This window comes from Equus quagga, chromosome 13, assembly GCF_021613505.1.
Source record: "Equus quagga isolate Etosha38 chromosome 13, UCLA_HA_Equagga_1.0, whole genome shotgun sequence".
NCBI classification, from domain to species: Eukaryota; Metazoa; Chordata; class Mammalia; order Perissodactyla; family Equidae; genus Equus; species Equus quagga.
Window position 1 is genome coordinate 65,756,426 of NC_060279.1, and position 20,854 is coordinate 65,777,279.

Below are 20,854 nucleotides of genomic sequence, written 5' to 3' on the forward strand. Positions count from 1 at the left end.
TGCATAAATTTAACCATATTTGAGCCATAGAATACTTAGAAATCTAGAAAGTAAGATAGTTTCAGAACTTTTGCTTTCCAGCAAGGATAAATTCAGAAACCAGCCCACTGAGTAGTGGTTTTTTTGGAAAAGCTGTAAAACCATGGTCCTGTCTTCCTGGTGAAGGTTTTAACACACTCTTGAAAACACAAACAGATGGGTAGGCAAGTAGGTCTTGCTAACGGGAAATTTTTCCAAACTCCCTGCTGAGAGCACACATCCAGATGGGAAAATCTATAAAGGCCTGGATTCATTTACACTTTTTCCATCTTAAATTCTTGGGCTTTTTCAGGTTTATAACAAAGCTCAGAAAATGCTAAAGCTTAAAGGTGAATTGAGAGGCGCCAAGGAAATGAAAGATGAGGTAAGGCTCCTGACCCCTATGCATACATGGAGTTGAACCTTTGATACAAGGACTTTTTTTCAAGTTTTGTGATTCAAAATTCCAGTAATAAGCTCCCAAAAATATCACAGACAGAGGTGGGCAGCAGAGCATAGCATTTAAGAGCCCAGACGTGAGCTGGGTGGGTCTGGGTCTGTCTTAATAGCAGTATGATGTTGGGCATGTTACCTCCCCTCTGAGCTTCCTTTGCCTTACCTAGAGAATATGTATAATGAGCACCTATTTCAAAGGCTTGCTGTGAGGATTAAGTAAGATACTGCATGTAAAACACTAGCACTTGGCACATAGGAAGCACTTAATAAATATTAACTATTATTGCCAACATTCTCTCTTTATCTGGAACAACATGGAAATGGAGTGTTCTGGTTAGTCTAATATTTTGGTCAGACTGTGTTTATGTATTCCCTGACTTGTTCCAGAAAGGATTTAAGGGGTGTGTCTTGGTTAGTATAAGGTTATCCCACATGACATATGCTTTTCAACAGACCACCTACCAAGAGGTAAGCAGCTTCTAAGAGAGGTGTTTCAGCTCCTTTCCTGCTGGGTTACTGAGGGGAGCCATACAGGACTCACTGCAAGTTCCGCAGGGAACAAGGATCTCGAATGGATTTTCTAGAATGCCATTTCTTTATTCAACCAACATCTTTGGAGCAGCTTCAGTGTGCCAGGCATTGTTCTAGGGTCTAGGAATAAAGTGGTGAACCAAATAGATGACAATCCCTGTTCTCATGGAGCTTATCTTCTACTGGAACAATTTCTCCAGGAATATGATAGAGAAAAGTATGCAGCCACAGCCCAAGTGCCAGTAAAAATTGGCCAATCTTCCATAGGTGGCTGACTTCTGCCATATGTCATGTGTATCCTAAACCATATACTTATACAGTGTTCCAACTTCTAAAGAATTTAGAACACAGTAAAATATACTCATCTTCACTATATGAACATAACTGGTTCCAAAATTTTTGCTCACAGGCAAAACTTTGTATAAGTGCCCATTAATTCCCGTCATAAGTAATCAAAAACTGCAATGTCTCTATAGATAGACAAGTAAACGCAGGAATCAAGTTAGTAATATTAATAATAGTGTTTGAAATTACTGCAGATAACTGCAAACTCTATTATTACATAAGTAAAATGTAAAATTCCTGAAGCAACCTTAATTTTTAAGATTTCACTTTTTTAAAGCATGACTCTCGCTATAAATTGATATTTGTTGAATGGTTGTGATAGTAGGGGTGGTTAAAAGTGATTCTCCATTGTTGAAGATTTGTTCTTATCCTCAAAGAAGATAATTTCCCAGAGTTGATGACTTTTATGGTGGTGTTAGTTGACTCCAAACTTACTCTGGAAACTGCCACCCAAGCTTTCTTGTTCAAGTGCAGAATCTCTGGGGATGCTGCCATTTTGAATCTATGTGATGCTCTTGGGATCTGAGAGTGCTACTGAATCGCAAGCTTCAGTTTAACATCAGCTTCCCCCGAGAAGAAGCTTGAGACTATCTGTCAATACTTTGAAGCCTAGAGCAAAATTTCTTCCCCTCTTGTGAAACATATTTTCAAGACGTCATGCTCTTTGAAAAAAAGACTCATTTAATCAATACAGAAAATTTGCTTCAGTAAATAACCTATTTTCCACTATCATGAGGATGAGGCAGCTGCAGTATCAGCACTTGACATTTTGCCTGTGGGTTGGTAGCTACTGATGATGTCACATGCCTTCAAGCAGGCTGGCTGCGTTCCAACCTCATATAAACAAAACTGGGTATCTTGAGTGCCCGCCTTATGTAAGTGAAAACTCACCTAGCAGCGAAGGCTTGTGATTTCAGCCATCATTAATGACTTCAGATCTAGGGCAGGATCAGATGGTGCCCGAGGGTCAGCATTAAGACTCTCAGTTCATCTCATGCCCCAGTACCAGCACAGAGCTTTGATTGATGAAATGTCGGATTAAATCAATTCCTACTGCATATTGATACTCAAAAGGCATCTGCCTGGAATTTAGCCTTCATAAAGTAGATAGGATTAGAAATAGTTTACGGTGACCTCTGTGCAAGATATTAGCAAGAAATTAGGTTTACTGGAACCTCAGAAACACTTGTCTTGCTGGAGTTCTGAAGTGAACACAGCCTTTTCTTACAACTACCTTCAGTAAAAAATAATATGTAGTTCATGGAAATCACCTCATTGCTCTCCCAGCATTTTTACCCCCGTTCTGATGAATAAAAACCCCTGTATGATTTGGTCTTTAGGGGTGAATGGTTAGGGTTTGATTTCAAAAGCAAATTTCATTTGACATCCAGTAAAACACACTTGTCATTCAACTGGTTTAGGGAATCCTCAAAGAAAGGATTATTTATTCCAAAACTTTTTGTTTTATGAACTAAGAAATTGCCTCAGAGGCTCTGAGTCAATGCTAATGTCCAAATTAGATGAGATCATCTACATTAAAGATCCGATTCTGAAGTCCTGGGGGTACAGCAGAATTGGGCTGCAGGCCTTCTGCTCAGAGGACATCTAAAACTAGAGGGGGGGGTTGTTTATTAGCCTGAGAGAGAGGGCATTTAGCTTTTAACTTGGAGAGGCTCAAGTTGTATATCATTGGTACTTTGTTAATGAGTCCACGCGGTGCCAGGCTCCATATGGAACAATCTGGTGACATGGTCTTCACCTTAAGACACATATATTCAGCACCAAGACAAGAGTAGAGGGCATTTGGCGCGTCCACAGAGCAGGCATTTTTTTGTCACTTAATCTGTTCATAGATACCAAAGAAGGATAGTCCTATGGCAAGAATGGAAGGGATTCCTATGGTCCCACTCCCCAACGATCCTTCAGAGCCTATTCCCAGTGTGGCAGCAATGAGAAAGGGGATTTAAAGCACGAGAATCAAACTGCTGCTCCTCGTTGAGTGAAGGATTTTGTTTCTTAGCTGGAAAAGTGTCTACGCCATTGTTTTAGCCGCTCTACCGTAGTCTCTTAAGAGAGTCTCTGGTAATTGTCTTAATGGTAATTACATGCTTGGGGCAGTTGACATCCACTGTTATTTTTCTGAAAGTGAGGAACAAGGGACGGGAGCAAGAAAGGAAAAGGGAGAGTTTTGAGATAATGAAATCCTTTTAATGACAGAGCCAGGCCGTTAACCTAATTAAACTGTAAAGTGGTAAAAAAAAAAAAAAAAATCCAGGTACTAAATGGAAATGAAGAAATAAATCAGCTGAGACAGCAGCACTTCTGGGAAACCTTCTGAGTTCCGAATAGTCTGACATTGCAGTGTCCGATCCTCGTGCTTCTCCTCTGGCCCCCTTGGCCTCGTGCAGAGGTCTCTTAAACTGACCTGTCCAGTAAGGTTTGATTTACGATGTCCATATCAGGTCTCCAGCTCCCCTGGGAATGTGTGTTATGTAGCTCATATATTTAAGAAGCCAGAGCAATCAGTGGGATATTGTGGCAGAGCACCGGCTACAGGGTCAGGAGAGCAGAACCCTCCTCATTCTGCTGCTAACCAGCTATGGGACCTTGGGCACTGTCACTTGGATCACTACCATTTCTGTGCATCCATGGCTGCTTTGTGCTTTTGCACCTGCAACTGTCTTTGAGTAATTGTCATTGGGCTATTGGGGTCACTTTACTCATAAGAGGAGAATGGCAAAAGTCCCTGGGAGCCTACATCCCATGGGGCAGCCCTTAGCCATTGACTGGCTGGCGCTGAGTCTGATAACCCAGCTTTCATGGCATCTAATCAGGACAGACTCTGAGGTGTAACTTACACTCCAGAGTTCCCTTTGGGATCGGGCTGAAGCTGCCACCCACAGCACTTTGTCTGAAATCGTGCCCTTGCCTGGCTTCTTCCCCTTCCCTGTCCTGCTTCCTCCACTCCCTTGCTGATTTCTCTTGGGAGTGTTTCTTTAATTGATGCCATGAATCCCTGCCTAAGATCCTACTCTGGGTAATTCTAACATAAGACACTCACCTACCATAAAAGCACCACCCTCAGTCCCAACATCTAACACTCGGAGGTGGTAGTGCCTGTCCTCATGAGTGTTGTGAAAAGTTTGCACAGTGATAGGACTGAAGCACTGCACGCGTTCACAGTGGGATTCTTCCCAATTTCTTTTCACACGGTTGCCACCTACAACACTGGGAGTGGAGAGCGGCATCTAGTGTGATGGAGCACCCACCCTTTTACCGCGGCTCCACATCCCCAACCCCACCCGAACTGCTATGCTGCACATTCGCTATTTTGATCTCAATTGCTAATTTACATTCTGACCTAGCAATAACTAGGTAATCTTTTTCATTTGTAATCAAAAACAAGGATCTTATGCAATCAGCCCAGGAATTTTACGTTTATTCCCATCGGGGTGTGTCTCCAAAGAAAAGCACTAGGTTTACAGGTGACGGAGGTCTTTTGGTTTAGTGGGTAGAAGAGAAAGCTGAGACTTCAGAATCCACATCGACTCCATCACTGATTCAGGATAGTCTTGAAATGTTCATTTGACATCTCACTATGTTCATTTCATCAGTGGCAGAACCATTAATATTTATAGACAGTCCACTAGGTGCCTGGAATCGTTCTGGGCACTGACTTCCTCTTGAAAAACAGGGGAAGTGTCTGTGATGTACCCACAGAGTAAGTGAAGATTAATTAATGTAAATAAGTAATTGTCTGAATAATGTAGAGCACTCAGACACCTTGCAAGTGGATACTGTGTAAATGTCACACAGGATGAATAAGAACAGCTACGGGTTGATGGACAAATTTCCAGCAAATTTAAAGTCTCTGTCAACCAGCTAAGTGAAAGAAAGTAAGCATTTTTTTTGATCGTTTATAATTGATGCTTTTGTTTTTCTCACTGCCTAGGTGGGGGAGAGAGACAGAGACATGAGCAGCCTGAACAACAAGCTCCTGAGCTTGCAGGTAGACATCAAGAATCTACATGACGTCTGCAAGAGACAGGGGAAGACCTTGCAGGAGAATCAGCTCTGTGTGGAGGAGGCGATGATGAACAGCGGCCACGTAAGGGATCAGCAGCTGCTACCCACCTCTGCTCCTTCAACTTCTACCTCTACTCCTCGGGCGGGAATAATAATAGAAAGTTCTTCTATTGATCATTCCAGAGCATTTGTTGACCGGGGAACGAGAGAGAATTAAACACACACACACATGAACACTATTGCTGCCCTCAGGATTTCTCAGTCTAGCTCTCTCCAGATTCATCTACATTTGAGGCTTTGTATTTTCTTTATCTGGCTTTCACACCTGGATTTGCAGTGCCTGAGGCCTATTGCCCTGAAAACAACAGATTATAGTTATATAAGGAGAGTAGCATCTCCTAATGGATTTTAGGCAAATTTCTAAGTCAACCATGAAAATAACAACTGTCTCCCTTACTCTGAGGTGTCACTGCTCATCACTTCAGCAGGTGCCTTTTGTTGCCACACCTGCGGCTCTCTGCCTATGAGCTTTTCTTCTGGATGCAGGAACCCAATCATAGGACAAGCCGAAGTGCAGAAGAGTTAATGCCCCTAGAAGCAGCCTTCGGCCAATGACTGATGGACAGATGGTTGATTAAATAACCTTGCTCCTCAGTCAGAGATGACTCAAGGCAAGCTCTTTGCTCTGTTCTGGAGTTCCTCAGTGGGACCTAGCACCAGTTGCCCGCAGTGGTAACTAGCTTGATAACACATTCTTTCGCAGCTTCCTTCCCTTCCTTTTCTCACTTCCCTGCTCTGCTACCAGAGTTTCCTAAGATCACCTCCCACATAAACTACTACTTGACACTCAGTTCCTTGTCACAGGGCTTGCTCCCCAAGTCTCAAGCCAAGACATTCAGAAATACTTGTCCTACGCACGTGTGAACAGGAAGACCTTGTGGCATGATCATCTCTTGAGACCATGATTTTGAACTGATACTTATCTGTAGTCTAGGCAGTTCATCAGCTGAAACAACTTCATTCTAGCCTGAGGTTTTCTCTCTTTGGAAACTCTAGTGCTAAGTTCTTTCAACCAGTCTCTAAATTTATCCACCTAAGCTGGGGAGCCAGCTGGGAGATATTCTCCCATAGCTCTCTAGATATTTCAGGTTCCCAAGAATTACTTGCGGTCTTGACTCCCGTTCATGGACTTAAGTTCTTGGCGAAGATAAAGCAGACACTGATTGCACAGATCTGTTGTTGGACCCGCAAGTCAGCCTCTTAGCTGCTATATAACGCAATCACCCTGTTCTTTAAAATTGTGGTCAAGGATCTGGTCTCTCTTAATTGTGTCTGTTAGAGTTCTCCCAGGACTTACTACCTCCTTACAGAAACCACAAATTGTTCTTCTGCAATGCCCTGAAAATGCTGCCAAAAAGCGTTTTCTTCCTGCTTTTTCTATCTTATCTTGCTGAGTATTGCTGTCCTTTCTCCAGGAAGTCACAAAACATAGAAAAATCCATTGGTTTTCCTAAATGGATCTCAGGAAGAATATTATCATAATTTACTTCTTTCTAAATATTAATGTTTTAGGAGATTTTCAACCATTGCTGTCGCAAGTTTATTTATTCACCCAGTCAGGGAAAGCCATATGGCTTATAAAAATATCTGGCAACCTGGAAGAAGAAAGGTATTAAATCGCAGTTTATTATTCTAATTGACCAGAAGAAGGTCTAACAGCTTGAAACAGGCTTTAAAACAGGCTCTTTTTTTCCTAGCACTTAGTGAAAAATTTAAATTGCAGACTACACACACAAATATACAATGAGGTGTAGACGTATACTCCTCCACTCAGAAAATCCGTGCAAGATCTGCCTTTCACAAAGAAATGTAACATGGGAACAAAGGGGAAATCCAAGACTTCCTGAAATTTTGACTAATATCTAACAAGGAGCTAGGGAAATAAGCAGGACGTCACACTTCAAGACAGCGGTTATGCCAGAAAATTAAAATATTACATCAGATGTTATGTGTAACTAGAGGAGTGGCAGGCAGCGGGTGGGTGATGAGGAAAGAAAATGACTTGATGTTGTAATTCAAGAATACGTTACGCTCCAAAACACAGGAACAGAGCTGGGACCGGGGCAAAGCAAGTGAGGTGCCTGGGGTACAAAATTTGTGGGGCACTCATTCTTCAGGTGCCAACCCTGTGCTTGCCCAAGCCTGAGGCTGAGTGCCTCCTTAGAATTTGTACCTCACTTGCCTCACTCTAATGACGCTGCCCAGGAATCAAAAGAGAGCCTCAATTAAAGCAAAAGGAGAATAGATCAACAGAGTTATCATAATAAAATGATGATCAAACCAGGAAAGGAAAAGTCTTTTTGAGCAATTTCCCAGGCTCCTTTGGCCCTGGTGGTAGCATGGGGAGAGTAGCCTCTGATATTCAGTAGAGTTCCGATAGTCAAACTCACCTTTGAAGTGTATGGAGGACATTATTTTTAGCAGAAAATTGTGTAAGCAATTTGATTTCTGCAGATAAAAGTAATTAGTTGAATATGTAAAGATTAATAGATTCTTGATGGAAATTATCACACAGAGATATCACTTTGAATCAATGGGAATGAAAAAAAAATTTTTTAAGTGAATCTGCTAAATACAATGTGGGATCCGGGATCGGATCCTGAAACAGAAAAAAACACATTAGTGGCAAAACTGGTAAAATCTAAATAAAGTATGTAGTTTAGATGACAGTAATCTACCAATGTTAATTTCTCAGTTTGAACAGATGTACTGTGGTTGTATAAAATGTTAACATTATAGGAAGCTGGGTAAAGAGTATATAAGAACTGTCTGTACTACGTTAGCAATTTCCTGGAAATCTAAAATTATTCCAAAATAATTTATTGTTTTTTAAAAAGTGCACCTCTGGTAAGCAGAGATGAGTGACAAGAAGAATGCCTAAACCACAAGGATGCATCCAAAAGAAATGCATGTCATTTAAACCCTCAGTTCTAAGCTCTACCAGTCAAGAAAGTACACGAAGTGCAATTTGTAGAAGATATGGAAAGCAACAGATAAACCTATCTAGTAAAATAAGGCTAAACCAGAGTTACAAGGAAAATATCTCACTTAATACCTCAAAGATAAGGAAAGAAGTTCATGACAATGACTGCAAAAAGATGAGACTTTCAGTTCTTAAATGAAGGGAAAAAAAATCAGCAGGGCTCCAGTTTATCAGAGCAATGCCAAGCTGAGACAGAAGAGAGTCAGTGCAAACTAGAATAGGGAATAAAACAGTTAAAAAGTATTTCAAAAAGCCGGCTTTAGGCAAATCAGCAGGGCCTGATGACATACCTCGAGGAGTACTTAAGGAATTGGCAGGTGTTATTACATAGCTGCTAGCGATTATTTTTGAGAACTCAAGAGGATAAAGAAAGTCCCTGTAGACTGAAAAAGGGTAAATGAAGTGCTCATCTTTTTAAAAAGGGAAAAAGGACAATCCTGGTAATTATAGGCCTGTCAGCTTAACTTCAATATCAGGGAAAATATAGAACTTAACATCAATCAATTAGCATCAACTTGAAAAGCACGAAGTATTGGGTGGAAACCAACATGACTTTTCAAAAGGCAAATCATGCCAGGCTAATTAATTTCCTTCTGTGATCAAGTGGCCACGTAGGCAAGGAGGGAGGAATAGCTATAATCTCTTTGACCGTAAGGAGGGCTGAAAGGTTGACTAAATTTGGGAACAGGTTCGTATGGGACAGCTGTAGGTCTGGATAGACCTTTTAAGATAGCTGAGGTCTGGATAGAAATCCATCTGAAAAACATGGTGGACCAGATGGCCTCTGGAATCACGTCCAACTCGGGATAGTCTTTCTAAGAACTAATCTTCCATAAAATCATTTCCAACTTGCTCATTTTCTCCAGATCCCAGTTTAAAGGTCGAAGAAGAATCTAATAAAATATCTATATCTTCACTAAAAAGAAAACTTAATAAAAGAAGACAGAGAGGCCGGCCCGGTGGCATAGTGGTTGAGTTCGTGCATTCTGCTTCAGCAGCCCATGATTCATGGGTTCGGATCCCAGGCACAGACCTAGCACCGCTCCTCGGGCCATGCTGTTGAGGCGTCCCACATAAAATAGAGGAAGATTGGCACAGATCTTGGCTCAGTGACAATCTTCCTCAAGCGAAAAGAGGAAGATTGGCAACAGATGTTAGCTCAGGGCCACTCTTCCTCACACACACACACACACACAAAAAAAAGATGGAGAAGCAATAGGAAATGCATTGATGCCTTTATGATGCTGCTCTTTGGCACATAGATAAGTGAAATGTAGGCTTAATCCATAATATGTCATTTTCTCTTCATTTAGAATTAAGAAAAATAATCTTTTGAGTACTTAAGGATAGATAAGTAGAAGTTTAATAGGTCTCAAATAAGTCTAAGCATTTCTCCAAGTCTTTGAAATTTGATTCCTCTAAACCCATAGGTATCTACAGTGTGCAAATGTTTAAAATTCTCATCCAAGAAAATTCGAGTTTCTGTGCAGATTTGAGTGGTTTGGGATCTTTATAACCAGACAAATTAGGTCAGTTGCTGTCTTTGCCCTGTACTGGAAGATGTGAATGAACTCACCACCCGGTTGGTCCATCATATTACCTCGAACCAAAATTAAACCCGGGAGATTCAGCGTGACCTCTGGGGAAGAGAAATAATTAACAGTTCACCAGTCTCTCTGGCAGGCTGCTAAGCTTTATTCACATAGGAAAAGACATTCTTTACCCACAAGAGGCGATAAAGCCAAAGAACTGTTATGAACACGCAGAAGTATAGATGACATACGACATACTAGAAGGGGAAGCCCTGAAGAAACAGTTTGACTTCTTCTAAAAGAAGAGCACTTCTCCCGTTCTTTTGGGTAATGAGGAGAAAATGCGGACGTGGAAATAAGAAGAAGAGAAGAAAAAATACACAGTGCGGAGACCGCGGTTCGTTTTCAACTGGGTCATACGTATCTAGCAGCAGAGAGGCGGGTCCAAATCAACAGTTACACCAGAGCGCTAGAAGAACCAAGAACCTAATTTCTTAATTCTCAGACATCAGGTTACTTCAACAAAGTCAAGAGAAACAGGATTTGGGCAAAATTTGATGAGGATTTCATCGGGTACTTGCATCACTAAAATAAGCCCTTCTGGATTAAGCCCAGCCCAGAACGTTCGCTCCTCTGCTTCAGTTCCACCCGCATGAAGTGCTTCTTCGTGAGCATGGTTTTTTCAAGCAGCTCCCCATCCCCCAGCTTACCTGTGTAGACAGAGGACTTGGGCTCTTGAGAACCTCCCTCTACACACACACACACACACACACACACACACACACTGCTCCTAAATCTCTTCTCTCCAAACCTCATTCACAGACAAGTTGTGAGAACAGCACATTCTTATCTTGAAAAGAATGAAAGCACTTAACCACAAACATTTGATATAAATGTTGGCAATTATGGCCACACAAAGTAAATACAAAATTCAACTTTGTTTGGCTCAGGAAAAAAGTCTTGTCAACTTCCCTCTGTCCACATACACTGGATATTCAAGCCAGGAGGTCAGCTGGTCTTTGCCTAGGCTTTCTTTTGCCTGGTGACTGTACTGGTCCATTTTCTCCATCTTCTCTGTTCGGAGGCATTTAGGGTGAAATAAACTTGCAAGAGAGTTGGAAAGAGTAATCACATCGAACTGGCACAGTCAGCTGTGGTCTTTCTGGGCTGAGCTGGGCTGAGCCTCCCTCATCTGTGCTGCCCCCACCCATTCTCACTAGAGAAGATTTTCTCTCTTTTGGGTCTCAGCTGTTATCGAATTAATCTCATTAAAACTCCATCTCTCCAGTTACTCAGACCAAAACCTTGGAGTCATCCTGCCTTAGAGGACCATCATCTCCCACCAGCCACATCTAACACAGCAGCAAATCCTTTGGGCTCTACTTTCAAAATATATCTAAACTCCGACCACTTCTCCCAACTTCCATCTTGGTCCGCACCACTGTCCTTTCTCGCCTGCATCCTTGCAGTAGCCTGCTCGCTGGTCTCCCTGTTTCTGCCTCCCTACAGTTGATTTTCAATAGAGGAGCCAGTGTGTCCTTTGTAACACCTAAAGGAGACCATGTCACTCCTCTGTTCAGTACCCTCCAGTGGCCTTTTATTTCCCTAAAAGCAAAAGTCACAGTCTTTAGAATGGCGTGTATGGCCTTAAAGAACCTGACCACCCTTTCCTTTCTCACCTCATCTGGTACCACTCTCCCTCTCACTCTCTCTCCTCCAGCCAGGACAAAGTGGCTCCTCAGGCACCTCCCACCTCCAGGCCTTACCCCTTGTTATCTCTCACCAGAGTGTTCCTGCTGGAGATTCCCACCAGGGTCCTTCCCTCACCGCCTTCAAGTCTTAACTCAAATGTCCCTTCTCAGTGTGGTCCTCCATGAAGACACTTGATTCAGAATTACAGCTGCCTCCATCCTGGCATTCCTCATCTCCCTCCCCCGCTTTACCTTCCTCCCAGGCACTTTTTCCTTTTAATATACTACATTATTTACCTGTTTAATTTGGTGTCTCTCTCTCTTCCTCTTTCTCTCCCTTCCTCCTTCACTCTACATATATTAGATGCAAACTCCATGATGACAGGAATTCTGTCTGTTTTATACATTTCTGTATCCCCATGACCTAGTATAGTGCTTGACATGTAGTAGGTGCACCATAATATTTGCTGAATGAATTAATTAAATGAAAATGTCATATCCACACAAAGGTTGGTATGTTAATGTTCATAGCAGCATTATTCGTAATAGCCAAAACCCGAAGCAATCCAAATATCCATCAACTGGTAAACAGAAAAATAGAACTATTCAGCAATAAAAAGGAACAGAATACTGATTCTTGCTATAATCTGGATAAACCTCCAAAACATTATGCTAAGTGAAAGAAATCAGACACAAAAGATGACATATTATACAACTCCATTATATGAAATGCCTGGAAAGGGAAAATCCATAGAGGCAGGAAGCAGATTAGTGGTTGCCTGGAGCTGGGGGTAGGAACAGGAGAGACAAATGGGCATGAGAGAATATTTTGAGGCGATGGAAATGTTCTAAAACTGGATTGTAATCATGATTGCACAACTCTGTAAATTTGCTACAAATCATTGAATTGTACACTTGCAATGGTTGAATTTTATGATACATAAAGTATACCTCAATAAAACTGTAAAACAAAGAGAGAGAGATAATTTTAAAGAGTTTGAAAGTATGCTGTAATGAGGCCAAGGCCACAAGCTCAAATTCTTGGGAACCAGTAAGATTGCTTATTCTGTATTTTATTTCCTTCTTTCCTTCAATACCTAGCTGTGTATACATCTCTAATGCAGGCCCTAAAGAAGCAGACATGGCCTTGCCCTCCAGGAGTTTATATCCTAATTAGGAGGTCAGATGCACAGAGATCATTGCAATGCAAGGCAGAATGTGAAATGCCATATGAGGACGTGCCAGTTAAGTCTATGGTGCAAAGACAGCTTTGCAGGGAAAACAGGAAGGAAAGCAGGATTTGGACAGGGTTTTAAAGAATGAGAAGGAGGATAATTAGCAGAGACAGATATTAAGGAATGCCCACAGGCCACCCTCTTCATCCACCTCTTTCACACGCCATCAGGGATGTTGGGTAAGAAAATATAGATGCAACCATGCAAAGACTCAATTGTACTAGAATAAACAACTCAAGGATGTGTCCTACCGCAGAATACCTGATACAAAGTAGGTGTTCGGCATATGTTTACTGAAGGAATGTAGATTGGCAGGGAAAGATCACACATACACACACACACACACACACACACACACACACACACTCAGCATCTGCAGGATCACATCTGCCTTTGGGAGGGAAACAGAGTCAGTGCCCGGATGTGCTTGACCAAGACCTCTGCCATTCCCCAGCATTCCAGAAAGCTGTTTCCCCAAGAGTTTACCTTCTTACCTGGGTGTTTTTAATAATCAAATTTAGTCCAAGAACCATGACCAGAGATCCATTACCTTCCAGGTCAGTTGTGCTATGTTTCTATGTGAAGACAAAGCATAAGCATATTATCATGTGTATCTTTATACTACTCTCTGGGTCCTTTATGTGCGTATTTTTTCTTCTGACCTAAATAATAGGAATGGTAGATCTAAAGAGTAGGAAAGAACTATAGGGCTTTTCTCTTCTTTTAAATCCTTCTTACAGAGTAGGACCACAAAGTGAGGTTTCGTTGTGAATAGAATGAAATTTTTAATAAGTGTTCTGTAGACAAAGATAAAAGGATGGATAGATGCATATGAATGGTTGAACAAATGAGAAAAATCAAAGAATGAATGCGTGCTTGGTGACAATCTAAACCCTTTTCTGTACATTCAATCTCTGTTGCAGAATAAGAAGCAAGTGTTAGCATTTGAGGCATTTCAACCCAGTAAACAGTGTCGTCTGAGACAACTCCAACAACTGAAGAAAAAATTGCTGGCCCTTCAGCAGGAACTGGAGTTTCGCACAGAGGAGTTGCAGACTTCTTACTGCTCCCTCCTGCAGTATCAGTCCGTCCTGGAGAAGCAGACTTCCGACCTGGCTCTTCTTCACCATCACTGCAAACTGAAGGAAGATGAGGTAGAGATAGAATAACTATGGAAATGTCCCATATGCCCAAGTACCTACAGAAATCAGACCATGACTGCTAGAAAGCAAACACCGGACTTACAGAGGAGAGCTTCGCCACACCTTGAGCAGGGTTTATCAACTTTCCCTCTTTAATTCTTGATCTTTTTGAAGCTAAGCAGAGGGAACTAAATAGAACGGCATAATTGGGTGAGAGCTCCAGTATTAACGCATGTGAGGTATGTGGTATGTGTGTGTGCAGGGTGCATGTGTGTGCTTGTGCATGTGAGTGTGTGTATGGTGTGTGTGTAGGTCCATCATCTCCATTCTATTACCATTGCAATTTAAATGCAAAAGACTCTAGGTCTCTGAGTGTTATAAAGGAGGTATAAGGCCATTAAATCAACCATTTTTAGAAAAATCAGGTTTTGATAATATATAAATTCCTAGCACTTACACAGTTGATAAGATAACCAGACATTGAGCCTGAGTCAATCATTGAGTTATTTTTTCAGATTGGAGTTTTGGGTCATATAGACTTAGCTCAAGTATATTCTGGACATTCATTTCTATTCATGTTCCAGGGTAGTATTTTTTAAACCAGAGAGTAACATCCTTGTGGAATCCCAAGTAAGTTCCAAAGACCAAAGCTACAGAACTTAGACAACTTGAGCAGTAGTAGCACTAGCAGCAATAGAACCGTGTGTTCTAAGCAACGGGACAGGCAGCCTCCCCTGGCATTTTCTTCCTTTGCCTTTAAAGATAAAATTCCAAGGATTGTGTTGGACAGTGCTGTTGCTTAAGGAGTAACTCCAGGGGCTTTATGAGGGACCTTAAAGAACATAGAAACTTTTTTTGAATCTAACTATCTTTATTAAAATGACAGAACCTAATTATGTGGCTTATGAATGGGCACATATGGGCTTTGGAATTCCAACTATCCAGAAATTCTTTTTTTTTTAATTGTGATCATAATAGCTTATCACATAGTGAGATTTCAGTTGTACCTTATTATTTGTCATATATCATATAAGTATGCCCCTTCACCCCTTGTGCCCATCCTCCACTCCCCTTCCCCCAGTAACCACTAATTTGTTCTCGTCTGTAAGTTTGCTATATTCCACATATGAGTGAAATCATGTGGTGTTTGTCTTTGTCTGGCTTATTTCGCTTAACATGATGCCCTCAAATTCTATCCATGTGGTTGCAAATGGGACGATTTCGTCTTTTTTTATGGGTGAGTAGTATTCCATTGTATATATATATGTATGTATATATACAGCACATCTTCTTTATCCAGTCATCAGTTGATAGGCACTTGAGTTGCTTCCACATCTTGGTTATTGTGAATAATGCTGCAATGAACATAGGGGTGCATAAGTCTCTTTGCATTGTTGATTTCAAGTTCTTTGGGTAAATACCCAGGAGTGAGATAGCTGGGTCATAGGGTATTCCTATTTTTAATTTTTTGAGAAATCTCTGTACTGTTTTCCATAATGGCTGCACCAGTTTGTATTCCCACCAGCAGTGGATGAGGGTTCCATTTTCTCCACATCCCCTCCAACATTTGTTGTTTTTTGTCTTGGTGATTATAGCTATTCTAATGGGCATAAGATGATATCTAAGTGTAGTTTTGATTTGCATTTCCCTGATGATCAGTGATGTTTGGCATCTTTTCATGTGCCTATTGGCCATCTGTATATCTTCTTTGGAAAAATGTCTGTTCATATCTTCTGCTCACTTTTTGATCGGGTTGTTTGGTTTTTTGTAGTTCATTTATGTGAACTCCATAATCTCAAGATTATGGAGATTAACCCCTTATCGGATAAATGATTTGCAAATATTTTCTTCCCTGTTGTTGGGTTGTTTTTTCATTTTGATCTTTGTTTCCTTTGCCTTCCAGAAACTCTTTAGTCTGATGAAGTCCCACTTGTTATTTTTTTTCTTTTGTTTCCCTTGTCTGAGTAGACATGATATTCGGAAAGATCCTTTTAAGTCTGATGTCAAAGAGTGTACTGCTTATGTTCTCTTCCAGAAATTTTATGGTTTCAGGTCTTACTTTCAAGTCCTTGGTCCATTTTGAGTCTATTTTTGTTCTTGTGGAAAGATAATGGTCTACTTTCATTCTTTTGCATGTGGCTGTCCAGTTTTCCCAGCACCATTTACTGAAGAGACTTTCCTTTCTCCATTGTATGTTCTTGGTTCCTTTGTCGAAGATTAGCTGTCTGTATAGATGTGTAGTTTTATTTCTGGGCTTTCAATTCTGTTGCCTTGATCTGTGTCTGTTCTTGTACCAGTACCATGCTGTTTTGATTACTATAGCTTTGTAATATATTTTGAAGTCAGGGATTGCGATGCCACCAGCTTTGTTCTTATTTCCTGGGATTGCTTCGGCTATTTGGGGTCTTTTGTTGCCTCATATGAATTTTAAGATTCTTTGTTCTATTTCTGTGAAGAATGTCATTGGGATTCTGATTGGGATTGCGTTGAATCTGTAGATTGCTTTAGGTGGTATGGACATTTTACCTATGTTTATTCTTCCAATCCACGTGCATGGAAGATCTTTCCATTTCTTTACGTCATTATCAATTTCTTTCAGTAACATCTTATAGTTTTCTTTGTATAGGTCTTTCACCTCCTTGGTTAAATATCATCCTAGATATTTTATTCCTTTTGTTGCGGGATTGTATAAATAAATACAATGGGATAAATGGGATTGTATTCTTGAGTTTTTAAAAAACATAGAGTCTTTTAAAAGGGAATATTATAGCCAATGAGAATTTGCTGAAAAGCATTAGGAGGGAAAGGAACAGAGAAAGGTCATCCTATAAAATATACAGTGGGACAAAGCCTGTGACCATAAGCCATAGTTTAATAAGGTTAATGCAGGACTGTGTTAAAACTGGCTGGTTCATGACAACTTAAACACAAGTCCAGCCTGGATAAAGTGACCATGAATTAGTTGGGATTCTATTTGGTTGCATATAGAAGAAAACTCCAAAGTAATAGAGTTTATTTCTAAGACGTATACAAGAAGGTTGGAGGTAAGTGGTCTAGAACTGTTATGGTCACCGTATGTGTCATCAGGTACCTAGGGTCCTTTCTTTGGGCTCCACTATCATCAGCTCAAGACTTCCATTCTCTAGGTCACCTAAGATGGCTGCTGGAGCTCCAACAATCACATCCTTGTTCCACATAATCAGGACGGGGGCAAGGGTGGGAGGGTGGGGAAAGAAAGGCACACGCTTCCCTTTTAAGGACACTTTCCAGAAGCCCCACACAACACTTTCACTTACATATCATTGGCTAGAGCTAGTCACATGGCTACAGCTAGTTCCTAGGAAGCCTAGGAAATGTAGTGTTTTAGTGAGGTACACTGCTGTCCCAAATAAAGTCAAAGTCCTATCACTAAGGAGGAGGGGGAGAATTGATGTGGAATTCAGCAAGTAGCAGTCACTGACACAGATCTCAAACTGGGAAAGCACTGGAAAATTTACTTTAGGCATTCTGCCAAGTTCCCCCAATACTTTGTTACACAGAAGCATTAAACTTCCGTCTAAGGTTGGGTTGCCCAACAGCAGACCCTAAGACAAGGAGCTGAATACAAGTAGTTAATTGAGGAAGTGATCCCAGGAAGCAAGGTGAGAGAGCGGGGAAGTGAGTCAAAGAAGCGCAGGAGGCCCATAAAGAAAAACACTATTAAGCAGATTATTGCTGTGGGCAACTGAGTTTCAATCTCTCTGGAGAACTCTGGGAGATAGTGTAGAACAGCCTCAGAGCGATCCCAGCCAACCTACCCGGTCATGGGTTGAGGGCTGCACCTGAGGATCTCAACTCCCCAGTGTCTGTGACCTGCTTGTCTTGCTCCTCCACTTGAGTGGGCTCCTGGGGCCAGGGCAGCCCACAGGCCAAGAGTTGAAGATGTTTGTAGTTGGAATGAGTTTGGTGTGCAAAGGAATGGTGAGTGCCAAGGGGATATGAGAAGGCCACTGACAGCTTCTGTTATAAACATTTGAATATAAAATATTCCCTTCCTCTTCTCATCTAACAAACACCTCAAATGAAATGGTTCTTTCCTAAAACGAATCTCAAATCGCAGGCAGCAAGTATAATTAGCTTAGACCAATAGACTGTGTTCTATCTGAACTCTACATTGGACTATTTGAACCAAAAGGAAGCCTTCCTCGATGACCTTCCTACTCTTAACTCCTTCAGGACATACAATTCAATACGTATAATACAGTGCGGCACACTCACCCATATGCAGTTGTTCGCTAATCTTAAATCATACCTACCCCAAACTGTCGGAGTCTGTAAATTCTTTGAGGGAGGAACCTGTGTCGTATACATATATATCCCCTCAGCACCCAAGACATTGTTGATGAGCATTGAATGAATATCTGTCAGTTGGTTGGCTAATTCATTGATAGAAAAGGAATCTAAATAAGGATCATATAAATCCCAGAGAAACCTTGGGTCATGTTCCCCCACTGTCTCTAGGGAACTTTGCCCAGATGGACCTGTGTGCAAGAGGGCTCTCCATTCCCTAAATCAGACCCTCTAGCAAATACCAAGGAAAGAAAGAATACTAGCATTTCAAGCCCTTAAAAAAATGGAGCTATATAAATTCATTCCTATTAATCAACTGACAAGTCTTGATTGAGTTCTTACTCCATGCCATGCAGAATGGGAAATAGACATGGTCCCTGCCTTTAAGGAGCTCACCACCTACGTAGGACAATCTTTTTTCACTTCTAATCGTTAACATTCTGACATGACAAATTTTAGCTTTTAGATCTGTGCTGGGCCTATTCCATGCAGCTGGGCCTATCTGTGCATGTGCTCCCATGAGTTCAATGTGGTTTCATTCCTACACCAACAGGTGACCCTCTATGAGGAGGAAATGGGAAATCATAGTGAGAACATGGGGAAGAAGCTCCATTTTGCAAAGAAGCAACTTGCCTTGGCTGGGGACAAGATCGTCTCCCTGGAAAGGAGCTTAAACCTCTACAGGGACAAATACCAGACTTCCCTGAGCAACATCGAGTTACTGGAGTGCCAAGTGAAGATGTTGGAGGGGGAGCTCAGCGGGATCGTCAGTCAGGTAGGACTTAAACCAGACCACTCACACCAGGAGCTCCAGGAAGTGGACATCAAGCTCCCAGCTGATCCCTTATAACAGTCCCAGCCTCCCCTGCCAGAAACCCAAACCTTCACCCACATGTCAGTTCCTTCCCTTGAATTTTGTTGCCCTCAGTTTTTGAACTTCTCACCTTCACATCTCCTGTAAGATTACTCCTTAGCAATTTTGAGGCCCTTAATCATTGTAAATAGCCACCACATCAAATAAGGCAGGAAGAGGATTAGCAGATGAGCTCTCAGATCTGCCGTGTTCTCATGGGGGTCTGGTGGAGGGCTCATCTACCTCACAGGACTCATGCAAATCATGACTTCAGGATCAAACGGGAGGAGAAAGCCCTGAAATATAGCAAAGCAGAGCCAAAATGCCTGAATTTGGATTTTTTTTCCTTTTAATTGCTGTTTTTAATTACGCAAGTAATACAACAATATAGGCTCTCTAGACAGAATTATGGAGGTTAAAGGTAAATGTCCACGTTCAGCCTCCTCCACCTGACTCTCCTCCCCTTAGGCGATCATTTGAATGATGTGCTAGGAATCTTCCCCAGCCTTTTGCTCTACAGTTAGTTATATAAATAGTTAGGGTTTTCTTTTTACATAAATGGGTCACTTTATAAATGTGGTTCTACACCTTGCTTTTTCAGTGTATATCGTGACTATTTATTTTAGTTAGTACCTTGTATTCTATAGTATGACTCTACCATCTACTCTCTTGTTTGTCTATTATAAACAAGCTGAAGTGAACATCCTTATGTCTACAGAGTAGTTTATTGAAGTGGGATTGCTGGATCAAAGGATATGCTTATTTTTAATGTTTAAAGATACTTCTTAATTGAATATCAGAAAGGTTCTACCATTTGACACTTTTACCAACAATAGTTGAGAGAGTTTATTTCCCCACACTCTATATCTTCAATCTTTTTAAGTTGTGCTAAACTGATAGATGAAAACAAGTTTTCTTACTACAATTTTCATTTCCTTTAATTCTAGTAGTTGTGGGCTGGGTTCTCCAGAAAGCAGACTCTGAGACAGATTAGTTTGAAGCACATTTTTAGAGGGAGCTCTTGGTATCAACTACTGTGAAAGGAAGGGGAAGGAAGCAGGGTTGGGCAGAGGGGGGAGGATGAGTTGTGATGCAGTCCCGACAAAGGTCTCAGCCAACCCCATGGGGCGCTCTGGGGCTGCATGGACCTTCAGAGCAGTCCCAGATTGGGGGGAAGGGAGCTGCCCTTATATCTCCCTGTTGATCAGTTATTGGATGTGAGCTGTCCCTAGGGAGAGGCATGAGCTTGGGCAAAAGTTTTCTTCAGCCCAGACACTCCCCAAAAAGAGCTGACAGTGGAGGGCTCTCTTCAGGCAGCACTTCCTGAGCTAGGGGAGTAAGTCCTATAGTGCTGAAGAGGGTCCGGGAGGCACATCACAGTGCCCAGACTAACAAAGTATTGAGCGCTGTTCATAAGCGTATTGGCATGTGGATTTCTGTTTAATTAATCACATGTTTAAATCCTTAACCTACTTTTTATTGGGTTGTTAGTCTTTTTTGTATTGACTTATAGGAGCTTCTTAATTTATTACAGGTAATAATGCTTCATTACATATGTTACAAATCTTTTTGCCAAGTTTGTGACTTTTGGTTTCATTTTATTAATGATATTTTTCACAACACAGGAATTTTTAATTTTTATGGAGTTGAATC

General features: G+C 41.3%; 1 protein-coding gene across 1 annotated transcript in view; it reads left to right on the forward strand.

Moving 5' to 3' along the window:
* The first annotated feature begins 391 nt into the window (after window positions 1-391).
* The window catches only part of PMFBP1 (polyamine modulated factor 1 binding protein 1), a 46,017-nt gene continuing 25,554 nt past the window's right edge, over window positions 392-20,854 (forward strand). Inside the window, exons 1-4 of the mRNA XM_046682047.1 lie at window positions 392-403; window positions 5,303-5,458; window positions 13,801-14,031; window positions 18,902-19,123. Of these exons, the coding sequence (XP_046538003.1) occupies window positions 392-403; window positions 5,303-5,458; window positions 13,801-14,031; window positions 18,902-19,123 (621 nt within the window). The remainder of the gene's footprint in view (window positions 404-5,302; window positions 5,459-13,800; window positions 14,032-18,901; window positions 19,124-20,854) is intronic.